The sequence below is a fragment of the Homarus americanus genome, unplaced genomic scaffold (genome assembly GCF_018991925.1).
Source record: "Homarus americanus isolate GMGI-L3 unplaced genomic scaffold, GMGI_Hamer_2.0 scaffold11022, whole genome shotgun sequence".
In the NCBI taxonomy this organism is placed as follows: Eukaryota; Metazoa; Arthropoda; class Malacostraca; order Decapoda; family Nephropidae; genus Homarus; species Homarus americanus.
Window position 1 is genome coordinate 143,909 of NW_024737068.1, and position 19,604 is coordinate 163,512.

The following is a 19,604-nucleotide window of genomic DNA, read 5'->3' on the forward strand; positions in this document are numbered from 1 at the left end:
GCAGCTCAACGCTTCTTGAGGGCAGGTCAAAAAACCATCAGTGCCCTGAGAAACTGGGGAGGATTAGATGAAAACTTGCCTGTTGGCCACTGCCTGCGTTTCCCATACCTGCCTCTTAAAAATGAAGCCAATCTTTCTGGAGGGCTTTCAACACAGACCTGTCACCTAATTATCAGGAGATTCAGTGTTGAACTCAACAGTTCTGCCTTACTCTTTGACAAGGACAGTTCAGAACTCTGATAAGAATCGTTTAATTCTTTCTCGTGATCCTGTAATGGTTCAGCAGATGTTGCGTTAGGTGCAAAATCGAGATCTCTTGATGTTGATGGCTCACATGTTTCTGATTTTGTGTATTTGTCCTCCAGTTCCAGGAAAAAATGGTCTGGGGGTTCCAGGGAACGAGTACTTCACCACGGGGATACCAGGTGTAGCGATTTGGATATTCAAATAACTATAATCTGCTTTTCCTTGCTTGAAATACCTTGCCTGGAGCACCATGCGAAATGTGATCACTGGCGTGCAAATCGTACATGTGGGATAGCCCATATCTTCAAAACTAGAGCCAATTAACAATTTTAAGGTGTCCATATTTATTATCAGCACTCTTAATTAAATAAAAAGATTAATTAATTTCATTTTCTGAAACATTTTGGCTGTCGATTAGTGATCCATAATGCCAAAACTTAGGGATCATTAAAGAAATTGAGAGAAAAAAATATTTCAAAGGCTCAATGAAAAACCAAGCTCTTAGTAGGCACCACTATATTTTTTCACCTTCTGATTTCATTACCCAATTTGTATTTACTACAAATGTAGGCTGTCTATACTCTCCATTACTGTTCATATATTTATTACGGAATGCAATTTCAGGTTTAAAATAAAGTATTCTGAACCTTCTTGGAAAAAGAGTCAAACAAAGCTCTGGACAACCTTAGAAAAATCAAAACACAAATTTTCCTGTAACACACAGTTATGAATCGAAGAATTACTGAACCTACAAGTAGCATCTACATTACCATGCCACGGAACAAGAAGTTGGTGAAATATCAAGAGCAGAGACTTTTGGTCAGGCAAAAACATAACAGTCTTAACATTCTTGAAGAATGAATTTCCAATAGATCCAAGGATGTGTTTAGGAATCATTTACATTGCAGGTTGGTGACCAGCAATCTGCCTTCCTGAAAAAGTAACCAATTGTGATACTATAAGAATTTCATCTAGATGAACATTTCATGCATGCTTTCACAACAAGGTACAGTAACAGCAAAAATGTATAATATATTATTTGATATACAGTGGTCCCTCTCGGTTATGAGCAGCCTCAGTTAACGAAATTTCAGTTAACGAATTACCTTCCATAAGAATCTTCATTTCGGTTAACGAGGCAGGGTGGTTAACGAGGAACGAAAATTCAGTTACTTGAAATTCTTCTCAATATTTGACATGCAAAACTGCTCTGGCTGGAAGATTAGTCGCCAATGAGGGAAATCGGTTCTAGGAAGCGAAATTCAAAAATTGGAGTAAATATCAAGAAAAGTGTACTATTCAATAATTTTCCAAGTTTTATATTAAAATTTTTGAAATCCATTTTAACACTTATTTAACATAATTGCAGTACAGGGGAACTAGCTTTTGGTGTGCTTGCATCAGCCACTTCACTCACCCACCAAGGCCTCGGTTTGTATCTCTGTTCGGGAGAAACATCTTGCTTGTGGGCCTCTTGAACATAGAGTACAGTCATCGCTAGTTAACGTCCGACCGAACAACGTCCGATCGCATATCCCTGTTAAAACTGTATTCATCGCCTTTAATTCACCCCCATTATCAGTTCAGTATTGCTTTCATTTCAGTTTCAGTGCAGAAACATTTTGCTGAAAATTTTATACATACTGATGTACTCTTGATTTGATGGAATACGATACCTGTACTGTATAATGAATTTCAGATTTCATGGAAGAATTATTTCTGTTATTTTCACACAATTTTACTGAACTAGTTCACTATATTGAGATTAATTCTGTTAATACCGCATCACCTATTGAGACACCTCAGACACATGATATGTATATAGAAATATTAAAAACATTATTGTCTGGCTTACCGTAAACTAGGGGTTCGGTGATTGTTTTCAAATTTTACCTATAATTTCTAAGCTACCAATTGATAGCTGAACTCTTTTGACTTTCTCCCCCACACCTCTTCCTTTCTGGAACTACAGGGGAGACTTTCGGCATGAAGTCTAAGCACAGAAGAAGTTATTTAACTGAGATGTAGACTGAGAGGTAGCAGTGAACAACCCAGCGGTGGCAGCAGGATACAGACTGGCGGATGGAAACAAACCCCCGCATTCCAGCACGGTGCATTTGGGCGCCAAAGATGCTTGAATATGCTCAAAATTTGGCGAACTAAAATTAAACAATTGAAACCACTCTTCAAAGTTCAATTTAGCATATATTTGCAGTTTAAGAAGGGGTGACTCAATTAGTTTGTTAAATCGAAAAATACTGTATATGAGATCAATTCTGCCTTTACCGCTAAGCGCTACTATTCAGGGATTTTCTAATTTAATTAGTTCAGGTGGTGACACCAAACACAAAGTAAAAGTTAACATAAATTTATTTATATCAGGAGAGGGGTCATGGGGTTCAGGCCACCCCTTTCATTAGAAAAATTACCAGCCTCTTTCTTTAATGCACTATTGCATTCCAGGCATTTTCTTTAGTAAAAGTAATTACTATTGGCCACAGAATATTTCCTAATATCAAGTGATCATGGCTTCAAGTGCCCGTGTGGTCATAATAAAAAAAAAAAAAAAATGGGGGGGCTTAGGGTCCCCCAATCATATTTAGCTGGGTGGGCACCAAGCTATGTCATGTTCACACACAACTTCTTGGAACCCCCACTCTCTTTTGATATTCCTGGATCATGCCACTTTTGGTACAGTGGTCCCTCGGTTAATGAACACAATTTGTTCCCAAGAAGATTGGTCGTTAGTTAACTTGAAACCATGCATTTCAATGGGATTTTTGGGCAATTGGTTCCAGCTCTGAAAGAAGAATTACATACAAGTAAAAAAAAATGCAGTAAAAGTACACTTACTTTGAGATTATTATTATGTAGAAAGGCTCATAAGTTGATGATGATGATGGGGGTAGAAGTGGGTGGGAGAGAGGAGAGAAGGAAGTTAGGGGGTGGAAGAAAATCACCCATGTGATGCCGTCATTTCACCCATAAAATTACAAAGTTCACTAAATTGTAATTAAAAGATTATTTTCAAATGCTTTACTTTCCGCTATATGACATCCATCATTGCTTGTATTCATACTATGGCTTGTAAATACAGTCATGTGCGGTTAACGTCCACAGGCCATTCTTGAAGCGTGGCGTTAACTTATGGGCGTTGTCCGATCATCATAAACTTTATATTTATACTTACGTGTACGTGGAATACAGTTAACCCTCACTTTACGCGGTTAATGTAACCCGGAGGGAATACATGGAAGCAGCGTAAGTGAATAACATAACATATGGGATATGAGTGAAGAAATGGGTCAGGCGATCCCCAAACTCCACTTTTTGACGACACATAACTTATGTTATGGCTAAAATAATTTTATGATGGTACATACACTGTAATTAATACTTAAGAGAAATGAGAAAAACAGTGGCCAAGTTAATGTCCAGTGTGTGGACCTGACTCACCTCCTCTTCTCCTCCTGGCATCTTCCCTCTGAGAAACGAGGAAAATAAGGTATAGTAATAAATAATACCTCCAAACTAAAGAAGTTAGGATAATATAATTGACATGCTGGTTTGTATGGAATAAGGAATATTTTGAATATAAATGTCATATATTTTTCACAAAGATAACATATTTACTCAGATTCATATTACATCTAAAAAATTTGTATGTCTAATTTTAAAATATATGATGTTTATGTTAAAATGATCATCAAATGCGTAGAATTGTTCAGCAATGTAAATTATATTCTGGCGGAAGTAATTTGTATGAATTTTATGGCTAAAACAAATATCTTCAGTTCATAAAAAAAAAATATTCTTCGACACTATCTGTCAATCAAGTACCCCTTGCCTCCCCCTCTTAACCCAGCGCGGTCAGTCTAACCTCCCCCTACCCCCACCAATCCTCCCTTCAAGAGATGTTGGGTGAAAATTAGATTTTAACATTTTGTATTAAATAATACCTCAGATTAAGTTAGGATAATATAATTAACATTGCTGGATTCATGTAGACCAGGAATTATTCTGAATATAGCGTCTATATGTTTTGCACAAAAGATAACATACTTACTCAGATTAAACATTTTATCTAAAATTTCATGTCTATGCAAAATATATGATGTTTATATTCAAAATGATCATCAAAGTGTAATAGAAATTGTAGTAAATTATATTCTGGCGAATTAATTTGTATGAATTTTATGAGCTAAAATAAAATCTTCAGTTAATAAAAAAAGAAAATATTCTTCACAGGTAACAGATGGTCGTGCGCCCGGTCCCTCCCTCCTCCCCCACCCCCCATAACGTCCCTACAAAGGGCCAAAATGTGTGGGAATACCCAGACTGTTATTTTACCTTTTTGGCAAATAATAAATCAGACTAAAGTTAGGATAATATAATTGACATTGCTGGATTCCTTGTAGACCAGAATATTTTGATATAAAATATACTTATACTTGCACAAAAGATATATATTTACTCAGAGTAGCGTCTCCAAATTTGTATGTCTAATGCAAAATCTATGATGTTTATATTCAAAATAAATCATCAAATTATAAAATTCCAGCAATGTTAATTATATTCTGGCTGAATAATTTGTATGAATTTTATGAGCTAAATTAAAAAATTATACTTCACCCGTGTAAAGGGTACACCCACCTTGGAATCTTAGACATCCTGGGTTGGGCAGGAGCTGGCGTAGCGTGAAGCAGCGGAATGTGGGACAGCGTAAAGAGTGGGGTTGACTGTACTATATAGTATATATACACTTAAATCTTAAATCACTACTGTAATGTGATACAGGTGATTAATTTTTATCTCTGTGCAAAATACATGATGTTTATTAAAATTATTCACTGTTTTAAAGGATTCCCGCTTAGCGACAGCAAATGGGGGAGAGAGAGAGGGTCTGCGAAGTAATCACGTTGACAGTTAGCACAGCCCAGGTCTAGCAACATATATTTATCAGTTCTTAGCTTTCTCTTATAAAAAGCCTGTGTAGAAATGACCTGGGTGAATATAATTAACATGGCTGGGATTCTTGTAACATAATGATTAATTTGAATATAAACATGCTATAATTTGCACTAAAAAAACAATTTTAGTACCGTAATCAAATTAGTACATGTGCACTCCAGCACTAAAAGAAATCTATGTAAATCTGCAAAAATACAGTTGAAAAACTTTTTTATAAAATGCAAGTACAAGTACTGCAGCACACTAATGTACAACAACTTTTATCTCTTGAGCAAAATATATAGCGTTTACATTCAAATTGTTGGCTGTCTTGCGGGATTCAGCAATGCAAGTATAATCTCCTAACTTTAGTCTGAGATATTATGTAAAGATAAAACTGTAAGCCTAAAAAGCCTGGCTGGGGACTGCCGGCTCCGCCACCCAGCGGGTTGGGAGGTGGGGTTGAGGTGATAGGATTTGTTGAAGATCTCTGTGTGTTTATTTAACAGTCTCACTAGCTTCTCTCATTTCCCAAAAATGTCCAGTGATATGACCCTGAGGAAAATATATTTAACACTGGCTGATTCTTGTAAGATACTGATTTATTTGAATATATAAAAGCATGTTGTAATTCGCACTAGACATAACAATTTAGTACCATAATCAAATTAGTACATGTACACTCCAGGTTTGCACTAATTTGTTTTCACGTTTATTATTTTAGTATGGTGTTAACAGATAGCAAATGGGTGAAAATAAATGAAAAGAAATTTATGTAAAATCTACCCAAAACTACAGGTTGAAAAACTTTTATAAAGCCTACTGATATTATGCCTAATATACTATTTCTCCTTGAGCAAAATATATGGCAGCTTATATTCAATTAATCTCTGTCTTGCAAGGATTTCAGCAATGCAAATTATATTATCGTAACTTTAGTCTCAGATATTATATAAAAATAAACATAAAAAATCACCAATCTTTATCTTGAACAGAGGGTGGTGCAGGAAGAGGAGGTGGTGACAAAATGTCTGGCGTTGTTATTTATTTGAGATAGATTTGACAGTTGGCGCTGAAGGCCTGCCTGCGTGTTTATTTATCATTGCACTTAAGAGCAGCTAGCTCTTCTCATCATTTTCCCCCAGCAGCCTGGGTGAATATAACTTACATTGGAGGATTCTTGTAAGATAGTAATTTTATTTGAATGTTTTTTCAATTTAAATTTTAATTGTTTATTCATGATAGAGGAAGCGGGATCCTAGTGATGTCATTTGTACCCCCTGTTCCACCAACACCAAAACAACTGGCCAGTGTCACAAGTACAGTCATCCACTTGGTTATGGCGCTAGTGGGACCCGCCGATACTTGAAAGTAGAGAACCTGTAGGATTTATTCCTGGTGGTTCAGGCACCCCAGACTTCTTAAGTTTCCCATTTCGACCATTTAGACCCACTAAATATATATATAATGTTATAAATGCATCTCCTGCATACACAAGCATGGCTAGGTTTATTACAAAGTGATGAAAGAGATGCGCTTAATACTGTAGTCCTAAACATGTATGTACTTTTTTGTTACGGTCCCCGTCATGCGAGTCGTTTCCTGTCCATCAGGGCCTTTCAGTCCCTCCGTTTTCTCTCTTAATATTAGAGTGCACCAGAGACTTTACTATTTTAGTAATATACAAATTTGAAATTGCAACCCCAATTGCAACTTGCAATTGTTTGAGGCAACTAGTTATGTCTGATTACAGCAAATGTATTTGTTAGCTCCATTAGTAGGTGCAGATTTTATCCTCAATAGTGTAGGTTAACATTTCACAGGCAAATGCTTAAAAAAGCCTAAGTAAGGAAGCACTATTCCTTTAACACATAATATCTGAAAATAGTATAAGAGGAGGATCATTGTGTCTCCGTCGAAGTCGTACAGTGCGGGCGTTAACCGGCACATGACTGTGCTTTTAAATTGTAATTACTATCATATACGTGTGTAAACAAAAATAAAAGTCGGTTAAATATAAGACACATCAAGAAATCATAGAATTATTAATGGAATAAACATCGGTAGGCTGACATCCTCTTTATCCCGCCCTTCACCACACTGCCTGCAGTGTGGTAAAAATATTGTTTTACTACTGTAAATATTGTACACATCTTCAATAATACTTCCAAATATCGACCTGGTTGTAGACAATTACCATTCAGTATAATCATTGTCACTATAGTGGGGTTGGTCTGACGATTAGGCTACCTACCCTCTGCTACGTGCACAACTCTAAAGATGATGTTGAGTTGCCTAGTATTGAAAACTTTTATAACATGTTTTAGAAATTATAAAGTTAAGCTAAAAATTATAAATCAAATTATAATTTGACAAAATTTCTGAGCTTGAACTGTTTATTGGTCCGTGAAACATACTTTTTTCTCCTTTTACTGCATGCTAAACTATCAAGTTATTACTTATTTGATGCCATTATAAGGGTGAAAGTTGAATATTTAAAGTTAACCACGGATGACTTGTGAGCGACCACCACAAAGCGGGGAGAAGGGACAATGCGTGACCTAGCATGCCCTGGGCGTGGATGCGCTCGTTGTGCTCAGCATTATGATCGCATTTGAAAGCTTGAATTATTATGGCGATATTTTCAAATTCGAAACCTAAAATTTTGGCACTTATTTTTAATCAAATTCTATTCGAATTTTAGATATATCAATTTTTAGGTTCAAATTTTAGAGGTTTCACTGTAGTACATTATTTTGAGTACATGTACAGTACAGCTTTGCCCTTAGGACAGTGTGTGCATGTAAATGAGTAAAAATAAATTAATAAAGTTAAATATTAGCTGAAAACTTTATGTAGACAGAGCTTGGATGGTAAAATTTTAGAATGACCAATAATTTTAATATAAAAAATGCAAAACATTCAAAAACACAACCTTCTTGATATTTACTCCACTGGAAACGAATGTAAACATAGAACCGATTACTGTATTGGCGAACTAGCCAATCAGTTGAAATGTGATGCACACAACAAAGCATGTTTCTCCTAAGGCTTTCGTTAATTGAAGTTTTGTTCTTTAATGAAATTGAAAATCCTCATGGGAGCTAATTCGTTAACCGAAATTTTGTTAATTGAACCGCTCGTTATTCAAGGGACCACTGAATATGTTACTGTAATAATCTGTGCTTATCAATACATGTACCCATCATATACAATACAATACAGTACTATGTATACCTCATAGGTAAAAAATAATGTCATTCAAGACATCTTCAGGTCATAAGACCCACTAATCCCCCACCCAACACTGGGTGACCTGACGTTGCATCAGGTCAGGTTAGTAACATGACCCAATAATCTCCCACCCAAACATCATCGCAAGTGTAAGACATGATTAGTTATGTATTACTACAGTCAATTGAGTGAAGTGTGTAAGAGACGTGAAGATCGCATGGCGACTAACGAGCCGATCAGTGGTGAAGAGGATAAAAGTAACACAGCTCTATTCACCCCAGTATCATGTAGAGCTTTTGTTTTTTTTAAATACATTTATTTAGCAAAATTTTTAAATAAAGTATACAGGATTATTTTGATAAAAAATGGTGTGTCTAACTGAAAATTAAAACTGATTTTACTGAATCCGGTATCAACATTTCTTACGTTTTTTTTTATAAGAGAATGGAATTCCCATCACCATATCATATAGAAATATTTTGTTTAAGGATATCTTATTGGAAAAATTATGTAGATAATTTATTAAGGATCATTATGGTATCAAATTCATCTCCCTATCACAATTAACCACGCTTGAATAGAAACTGACTGCGGCCGCGGAAACACGCCTGCCTGCGATGCACACCACACACACACAAAGGGAATTAAGACAGCAAACATCAGGAGTGAGGGTCTTATTGTGTGACAAATTTGTGTGTTTGTGACTCACGAGTTATATATCAGCTGTTGAGGAGTGCTTGACAACACTCAGTTCCACTACATCTCTCTAATCAATCACACCTTTCTGCTTTCTCACTCCATATTTTAAAATGTTATGTAACATAATGTTGAAGGGATACAACTTTACTCATTTATACTTATATTTATCACAAACTCCTAAAATACTTTAGGTTTCATGTTTATTCAAGACATCTTCAGATCATGAGACCCACTAATACCCCACCTGACATTCCATCAGAGGTCAGTAATATACAACCACTAATCCCCCACCCTACCTCCACCTGACATTGTGTCAGGTCAGGTACATGAGACCCACTAATCCCCCAGCTCCATGGGAGTGGAAAATACCAGTCTTTGCTGTAACACACATCTTCATTCACGCCCATATCATATAAATTGTTAATTTTCAAATATATTTATTTAACCAAACTTTTAGATAAACTATTCTGGATTATTATAGTTAAGAAATGGAGTTTCTAACTTAATTAGAACTACATTTACGGACTCCGGTAGTTTAGACTTAAGGAAAACATCTCCAGCACCCAGAAACATTCTGGGGAAGTGGGCTAGTGTCTGTGTGTGCAAGATGTCTTGTTTAGACACTCGGAAACTTTTCCCAGTAACCGGAAAAGATTCCAGAGATAAAGAATTTTCGGGTTTGAGAAAATCGTCTGGTTAGCGATCTCTCATCGGAAGTGCTCTGCACCAATTGTTCCCCTTAACAGGGATATCACTGCATTAGATACAGTGGGGTATGCTATAACGAATCTAATTGGTTCTAGAACCTTGTTAGTTTATAGCATTAGTTCGTTATAGGATTAATCGTTCCAGGCCCCCAAATACAACCACTAACACTGAAAAATATAATATAAAATTGTAAAAATTGTAAAGTGCATAAATATGCATCTAAACCCCTGAAATAAAGACTATCATTAATACTTGTAATAAAAAAACAATAAATTAGTGAAAAAAAAAAAAAAAAATTTAAATAATGTTCATTGTAGGAGTTTAAGTTAGTTATAGCATTCTCAATTTTATAGGTAAAACCGTTAGGTTATAGGAATATTAAGTAGTAGGATCAGATTAGATTTATATCGCCCACTGTACAAGAAATCAATATATTTGTGTTTTCTACATCTACTTAAAGACTCAACCAAAACATCACTACTTACACTTCAGGTTCACCATTAACCACGAGTGAAGTCATCTTACAAGTGACCTGGTGCACAACCCTGCTGTTATTATCTGTCTTCTTTTCTTGCCACTCCAGTGTGCCTTGCCATACAACTGAGCGCTGGCTTGGTGGGTTCATCCCTTGTCCCTGTTGCATCGACTGTTGTTGCTGTCCTTGAGCTGCCATGTTACCAGCTGCATTTACACCTAACATATTAGCATCAACATCTGTAAAGGATAAAAAAAAAGTGATATCCTTAAGTCAATTACATTATTAATTCACAAAAATCCTTTACATACAGTGATGTAAACTACAAAACCTTCAAATACCTGGGACAGTTTTATCACCCCATATATCCTTCATACTTTAAAAAATAAAATATTCGTTAATACTATAAGAGTATAATGCGACGTTGCACATAAGACAATTCCCAAATTTTAAATTTTAAATTTCAGTTTTAGACTACACAATACTTGCCATATAAGGTTATAAAATATGAACCTTAGTCATATAGTGTAGGTTGTCACCATGGGCGACCGAGAGGAAGATATTTAACAGTACAGAAGACAACAGCATTCTTAATTCAAGATTAAAGCAAATTGGGTGAAATAATAGCATTTTTCCTATTCAAGTTTTTCTTAAGCTGTAGAGATGCCTACTGGTGCCAGAACCAGAAAGGTTTAATGTACAGTTGTACCCCACTTAACGCGGTCAATAGAACCCAGAGGGTCCCGTGTTAAGTGAAATCATGATTAAGTGAACAACAGAACATATGGGATTAATTCCAATAGAAATCGGCCCGACCCCCAAACTCCACTTTTTGAAGACACATAACTATGTTGTAGTAAAAATAACATCTTAATTTTATGATGGTACATGCACACAATTAATACTTAAGAGAAATAGAAATACAGTGCATGAAGTTAATGTCCATTCAAATAATGGACTCAACTCCCTCCCCTCTCCACTACACTACTGGCTCTTCCTCTCTGAGAAATTTTTGGGGGAAAACCACTAAAATTTAATAAATAATACCTCAAACTAAAGTTAGGATAATACAATTGACATTGCTGGATTCATTGTAAGACCAGGAATATTTTGAATATAAATGTCATATATTTTGCACAAAAGATAACATAAGTTACAGAGAAAAATTTGTATCTAAAATTTGTATGTCTAATGCAAAATATATGATGTTTATATTCAAAATGATCACCAAATATAAAAATTCAGCAATGTAAATTATATTCTGACCGGGTAATTTGTATGAATTTTATGAGCTAAAACAAATATCTTCAGTTAATAAAAAAAATAATAATCTTCAGGACACTATCTGTCAATCAAAGTACCCCACCTTGCCTCCCCCTCTTTTAACCTCGCGGTCAGTCCCAACCTCCCCCACCCCACCAATCGTCCTTCAAGATATGTGGGGTGAAAAAATAAATTTTAATTTGTATTAAATAATACCTCAGATTAAAGTTAGGATAATATAATTGACATTGCTGGATTCCTTGTAAGACCAGGAATATTTTGAATATAAATGTCATATATTTCACAAAAGATAACATAGTTACCCAGAGAAAAATTTTTATCTAAAATTTGTATGTCTAATGCAAAATATATGATGTTTATATTCAAAATGATCATCAAATTATAAAAATTCAGCAATGTAAATTATATTCTGACCGGTAATTTGTATGAATTTTATGAGCTAAAACAAATATCTTCAGTTAATAAAAAAAAAATATTCTTCACAGGGTAACAGATGGTCGGTCGGTCCCTCCCTCCCCCACCCACCAACTGTCCCAAGGAGATGTGGTGGAAAACCAGAATACTTAACTTTTTGTAATAAATAATACCTCAAACTAAAGTTAGGATAATATAATTGACATTGCTGGATTCCTTGTAAGACCAGGAATATTTTGAATATAAATGTCATATATTTTGCACAAAGATAACATAGTTACTCAGAAAATTTTATCTAAAATTTGTATGTCTAATGCAAAATATATGATGTTTATATTCAAAATAATCCTAAAATATAAAGAATTCCAGCAATGTAAATTATATTCTGGCGGGAATATGTATGAATTTTATGAGCTAAAACAGGCAGTCAGGCAGGGTGGCGGGTGGGCCAAATCTAAAAATAGCGTCTCGAGCGGACACTCACCCGTATATGTGGAAAAAAATCCGTGTTAAGTGAAAGTTCAGCTCTGGCGGGCACATTATATGATAAAACGCATTAAGTGAAACCGCGTTAGGCGGGGTAATACTGTAGTCTGAACACTTCATAGACAATAATATATACTGTACTGGACTAAACCAAGAAACACTGGCTCCCAGATGACTCCAGAATGAAGTACTGTACTGTACAGAATATAGATAGTATATATGGTCATCAATTATTAAACAAAGAAAACAAGTGAAATACCATGTTAACATCAGGGTTGAGAGCTAAGGCGACTGTGTTCCCTTCTCATTATCACTCAAAACTATTTACACAGAACTTTTATTGAGAATATATACCTGTATTCTAAATAAAGTATGAAAGAACCACTAATTTGTCATACCGTACTGAAAAATGCATAAAAATATTTATTATATTAGATGAATAATTTATTCAGAAGTGTCATATCCAAATGACCACCACCTCTCAGCTGTTTTGTTGTTGCCCAACACCTTTAATTGTTGTCTTTGATAAATGATAAACAAATTGACAATCTTAACTTGAAATGTACAGTGTGTTTGAGTATTGTGTGTGTGTTGGAGTACTGTGTGTTTTGGAGTATTATGTGTTACAATGCTGTGTGTAAGTGTGTGTGTGTTGGAGTGCTGAGTGTTGGAGTACTGAATGTGTTGGAGTAATATATGTGTTAGAATAATGTGTGTGTGTTGGACTAATGTGCGTGTTGGAGTATTATGTGTTACAATGCTGTGTGTAAGTGTGTGTGTGTGTGTTGGAGTAGTGTGTGTGTGTGTGTGTTGGAGTGCTGAGTGTTGGAGTAGTGTGTGTGTTGGAGTACTGTGTGTGATGGCATAGTGTGTGTATGTTGGAGTAATGTGTGTTGGAGAACTGTGTGTGTTTAAGTATTCTGTGTGTTGGAGTACTGTGTGTATTGGAGAAATGTGTGTGTTGGAGTACTGCATGTGTTGGAGTACTGTGTGTTGGAGAACTGTGTGTTGGAGTACTGTGTGTTGGAGCACTGTGTGTGTTGGAGCACTATGTGTGTGTGTTGAAGTACTGTGTATGTGTGTTGGAGTACTGTGTGTGTTGGAGTACACCGTGTGTGTTAGAGCACTGTGTGTGTGTGGAGCACACCGTGTGTGGAGTACACCATGTGTGTTGGAGCACTGTGTGTGTTAGAGCACTGTGTGTGTGTTGGAGTACTGTGTGTGTTGGAATACTGTGTGTGTTAGGTACACGTGTGTGTTGGAGCACTGTGTGTTGGAGCACTGTGTGTGTTGGAGTGTGTGTGTGTTGGAATACTGTGTGTGTTGGAGTACTGTGTGTGTGTTGGAGTACTGTGTGTGTGTTGGAGTACTGTGTGTTGGAGTACTGTGCGTTGGAGTACTGTGTGTGTTGGAGTACTGTGTGTGTGTGTTGGGGTACTGTGTGTGTTGGAGTACTGTGTGTGTTGGAGTACTGTGTGTGTGTGTGTGTGTGTTGGAGTACTGTGTGTGTGTTGGAGTACTGTGTGTGTTGGAGTACTGTGTGTGTTGGAGTACTGTGTGTGTTGGAGTAGTGTGTGTTGAAGTACTGTGTGTTGGATGGGATGTATATTGGAATGCTGTGTTGGAGAACTGTGTGTGAGTGTGTTGGAGTGCCAGTGTATATATTGGAGTGCTGTGTGTTGGAGAACTGTGTGGAGGAGGGGGCCAGATTAAAGCATACTCAAAGATTTTGAAAGGTAGAGGTGTTTAAATTTTTTGCCTATAAAATTTTCACAGGCGACTTAAAAGAATATTACTTGAATTGGTAGAATTCTTGTAAGATGGCTATTAATTTGAGTATAAACATCACTTATTTTGCACCATACATAATAATATTAGCAATTAATTTAGTACATTTGAGTACAGGTTGTGATAAATTATGTGATTGTAATTTCAAAGCTTTGTGACATCATTAGTGTATAATGAGTCTCAATATGCCCTGGTTTATTCATTGATCAGTTGTTTAAGTGTAAAAGTAGCCCTGTCAAGCTAGTATAGCGCTAGTATCCATGGTTTGGCACACCCTTTGTTTACATCTGGTCCTTGTGGAGTTTGGTGCGTTCCTCGGTATTTCAAGTGTTTCTGTAATATTTCACTTGTTATTTATCCTTAAAATGCCTCCTAGCCATATTTATTATATTATCTCATTTACGGTACAGATATTTTTTTCTTCTTTACAGGTGAACATCACCAATTTATGTACAGGTACAGGTACCGTAACTATTTTGTCATTTTAAGTGCAGAATGAGAATTATTGTTTATCTATTTTTGTTTATTATAATTACACTGTACAGTAGAACGTGGATTTAACAGGAGATATGTTCCAAGAGGTCGCTTTAAACCGAATTCACACTAAATCGAAGTGTTGTTTAAATGGAATACAGTCAACCCTCGCTTCTGCGGTCCCACTTCTGCGGTACCCTGCCGAAACCGGAATACTCACTTTCCGCGGTGTGTTGCCCTTTACTGCGGAGGCGGCTTGGCAAAATGCGCCTAAGGTCGCCCAGTCATCAAAACATTACAGGTTCTTCACCGCCACCCACAGCGGCCCAAGTCAGTGATAGTGATAATGATAGTGAGGATATGGACTTATGGACTTTCAGGGGTTTTGACAAAGAGGCCCTGCAAGCCTCTGTGGTGGATAGTGATACAATTAATAAAGTGATACAGGTGAGGGCAATAATCTGCCCTCTGCCTCGGAACCAACCCCATCCCGTGTGCCCAGCCATCTTTTCTACTAATGTAAGTGTTAAAAACCTAATATTATTGATATTTCTCTTAATTATTAATTGTGTGTGCATACCATCATAAAATTAAGAAGTTATTTTTACTACAACGTAGGTATTGTGTCTGAAAAAGTGGAGTTTGAGGTCGGCCCGGTCTCTATTTCAATTAATCCCATATGTTATGTTGTTCACTTTACGCGGGCCACCGTGGGTTGAATTAACCGCGTAAACTGAGGGTTCACTGGAATTTAGTTTGGAACTTCAGAGAAACACAAAATACTAAAAAGACTGAGAGTCTACCCAGATGCACCTCAGCCCATCTCCTAGAATAAACAAAATAATATTTTTTGTAGTACAGTGGTCCCTCGGTTAACGAGCGCCTCGGTTAAGCAGATTTCGGTTAACGATTTACCTCCATAAGATTCTTAACCCGGTTAACGAGCAATCCCTCGATTAATGAGTTTTTCTGAAGCCGACTTCAACATGTTTTCGCTTGCATTTGGCGGTCCAGGCTAGTATTAGTCCACCAATACAGTAATCGGTTTTGGGCTTAAATTCCTCACTATTTTAGTAAATATCAAGAAGTTTATACTATTCAATAATTTTAAAGTTTAATATTAACCTTTTAGTCATTTTAACAATTATTGAACATAATTGAAGGTAAGAAACTAGTTTCTGGCGTGCCATCCAGCCTGTTAACACACCAGACAGGCGTTAGTCTCTCTCTGTTTTTCAGTGGGTAACATCTTGCTTGAGACTCTCTTCAATTAGCTTTTTTCTGTGTTTCCAAGTAAATTATTGGTCATTTTGAAATATATTTTACATATTGACAATATATAATGCAGTGCAGTGTTGATTTGAAAATAATCTTGAATTACACCAAGAGATCTAAAATTTTTTGGGTGAAATGGTGCCATGGGGTGACTTCTCTTCCCACCCCAATGCTTTCTCTTCTCCCTTCTCCTCCACCCCATTCTAATTCCCATCATCATCATCATCCAGGAGCCTTCTAAACACACCTCAGAGTAAGTGTACTTTTCTACCTTTTTGTGGAATTTAGTTAATTTTCGGTGAGCTGGAACCAATTACCCAAAAACCCATTGAAACAATGGTTTTGGTTACAAGTTTTCGGTTAACGAGCAACTGCTGGAAGCAGTTGTGCCGTTAACCGAGACCTGTATGCTATACAGACAGACCCCGACTTGACTGCTACGACTTACGACCGTCGGGACTTCACGACCGCCGCGAGATTTTTATTATTTTTTTTTTTTTTATAAATGACGCATTTTCTATACCGAAACGTTTCCAGTTAATGTAGTCTCCATGTATAATTAATTATGGGGCCCCATGTGCATTCAGCTGACTACATTAAAGGTAAGTGCTCAGTCACACTGTAACCATTCCTTATTATTTATTACTTTCACTGTACTGTATCCATTCCTCATTATTCATTACTTTTTACTGTACTGTATTTCATTGTAGATTATTTATTTAAAATTTATCAATGGGACTTCGACCTGGATTTGGTCCCTAACCCCGTCGTGAAGTCGGGGTCTATCTGTACTGCACTAGACAAAATTTTTAGTAATTATTTAGTACATCACTTTGAGTACATGTACAGTTCAGCTTTGCCCAGAAAACATTAGCATAAAATTTAAAATATGATCATGAATTGACTCAGCGCAAAAATAGGAAAGATTAACTTTAAATTAAAACATTGTCCTTAATTGTGGGTGTAGCTTTAAATCAATAATCTTAAATTGAATCGAAAATTGACATTCTACTGTATCAATTAATTTTAAAATAGAAATTATAATATAAAATGTTATAAGACAATGGTTTAGTAATACTGATAATGTGTATGTGTTGTGTAAGTGTCTTGGCATGTCACCTCACCACCTGACTCCTGAACAAACTCTTCATAAACTTTTTTCTTGGAGCTCAAAACACACACACACACACATACATGGTAATTAAAACAACAAGCATCCAGTGAGAGGGTCTTGTTGTGTGACTGCATAAGGCAAATTAAAATATCAGCTGTTGAGCTTATCGACGGCAACACTTGGTGCATGTTATCACTCCTTTCCACTCCATCTCTCTAATCACCCTCACCTTTCTGATTTCTCACTCCATATTTTAAAATGTAATGAAATGTTGAAGGGATACAACTTTGCTCATTTATACAGTCGAACCTCGTTAAAACGGACTAATAGGGAAGGGTGTCGTTTAGCCGATTGTCCGAATTAACCGATTAAGGGGTTAATATTGCATTATATTTCAAAGTCATTGTTTTCGTCACGATTTTATCCCACTTTCCATGTAATACGTCGTAATTTCAGCAAAAATATTACATTTCCGTGAATGTATTATATCAAGCACAGTATGAATAGAATACCATTGTAAAATAACAGTATTTTAACGAAAACTACTAATAAAGCGAATAACATCTCAAGAACATCGGAAGGTTAGGTAAATTCTTTGTTTTTCGTCATGTATTTTATCCTATTTTACATTGAAATACATCACGTTTCAGCAAAACTACTATTTATTTCCAAGAATATATTCATTCAGGCGCAGTTTAGGTAAAATATACGTGTGATGTAACAGTTTTTTAACTGAAAACGATTCGAAAAACACGTACCCTCTAGCCCTGTTCATGGGTGGCGGTAATAAAGTCACAGGAAAAAAAGTCACAGAAAAAAAATCACAATTTTGGCTAGGAAAAAAGTCACAGGAAAAAGTCACATTTAAGGTCATGAAACTAAAAAATATTTAAAACCGTTATTAACTGACAATACATGACTTTTACATATTGACAACACAATTTATATGTGATGCACGTAGGTTAGGTTAGGTTAGGTTAGGTAAGGTGACTTTTTTCTGTGTCTTTTTTCTGTGACTTTTTTCCTGTGACTTTTTTTCCTGTGACTTTTTGTCTGTGACTTTTTTACCTGTGACTTTTTTACCTGGATTCGTTCAAGGAGAGGACTGGGAGAAGCTGTTTGGTGCTGCAGACGACGACAAGGAAAATGATTTGGATGGATTTTTATGAAAATATTCAGAAATATGGTATCGTAGTATTTATTCAAGTCAATTAGGATAGGATATTAATGTAATACAACAGTGTTTTAACTGAAAACCAATCGAAAAGCGATTACGGTAACATCTTTTGAACGAAAAGAAAGCGAGTCATTGTTTTCGTCACGATTTTATCCACTTTCCACTAATACCTACGTCATTTCAGCAAAAATATTACATTTCCGTGAATGCATTATATCAAGCACAGTATGAATAGAATACCATTGTAATATAACATTATTTTAACCAAAAACTATTAAAAACGAGTAACTTCTCTTGAACATCGGAAGGTTAGTTAAAGTCTTTTGTTTTCGTCATGTATTTATCCTATTTTACATTAAAATACATCACGTTTCAGCAAAACTACTATTTATTTCCGAGAATATATTCATTCAGAGCGCAGTTAATGGTATTACATGTGATGTAACAGTTTTAACTGAAAACGATTCGAAAAACAGTACCGTGTAGCTGATACTCAACAGCTGGTGGTGCGTCATGTATTAGTTGTAAACAATAGGAGGTTGAAGTAGATTACGGGTATTATATTAAGTGTGAAATATCAAAAGGTTTTTATTAGGTATTTTTGTAGATCAATGGGTACTGATACCGTATATGATATGATAAGTTAGCCTGTGCTAAGAACTTCAACATAGACAACTGAAAACACATTGTAAGGTAATTTAGCCTGTTGTAAGTTGGCGAAGCTTCATTTGCTGAAGGAACTGCACAACTTTTCATTACTAATTGGTACAAATTTACGTTTCCATTGTTTACTGGCAGTAAATGGTAAATATTTTTCATGTCTGAAGCTAAAAGTTGCATCCCCCACTAGTGGTGATGTTACATTTGACCAAAAAACGCTGGTGTTTTATCCCAGCAGTGGGTGGACCAGCATTTTAGCTTAAGGTCTGTAGGTAATATTCCTACAAATCTTAAAAAAAAAAATTCGTTCAGATTTTGTCCGAATTATCCGAAATCAGGATTAAAGGGGTCCGAATTAACGAGGGTCGACTGTACTTATACTTACCACAATCTCCATTAAAATAAATTGGGTTTCGTGTTTTTATTCAGGTAGTAGGCAGCTATCAAACAGGGAGGTACTATCACCTGGGAAGATGTTGGAAGCATAATGTGTGGTCTAATGGTAGACCCTACTGCCATATGGTACCACAAAAATTGTGACCAAGTCCCAGGTTGCTGATCTGACTTTCTGCCTCATTTACACACAATTTACTAATTGTTTCTCTTACTATTGACAACAC

General features: G+C 36.0%; 1 protein-coding gene across 1 annotated transcript in view; it reads right to left on the bottom strand.

Annotated features, from left to right (window-relative positions):
- Nucleotides 1–1,118: 1,118 nt before the first annotated feature.
- Nucleotides 1,119–19,604, bottom strand: part of LOC121872815 (mediator of RNA polymerase II transcription subunit 25-like) — a 36,493-nt gene continuing 18,007 nt past the window's right edge. Inside the window, exons 4-5 of the mRNA XM_042375864.1 lie at nt 10,323–10,551; nt 1,119–1,178 (exon numbers count right to left, since the gene is read on the bottom strand). Of these exons, the coding sequence (XP_042231798.1) occupies nt 1,133–1,178; nt 10,323–10,551 (275 nt within the window). The 3' untranslated portion in view covers nt 1,119–1,132. The remainder of the gene's footprint in view (nt 1,179–10,322; nt 10,552–19,604) is intronic.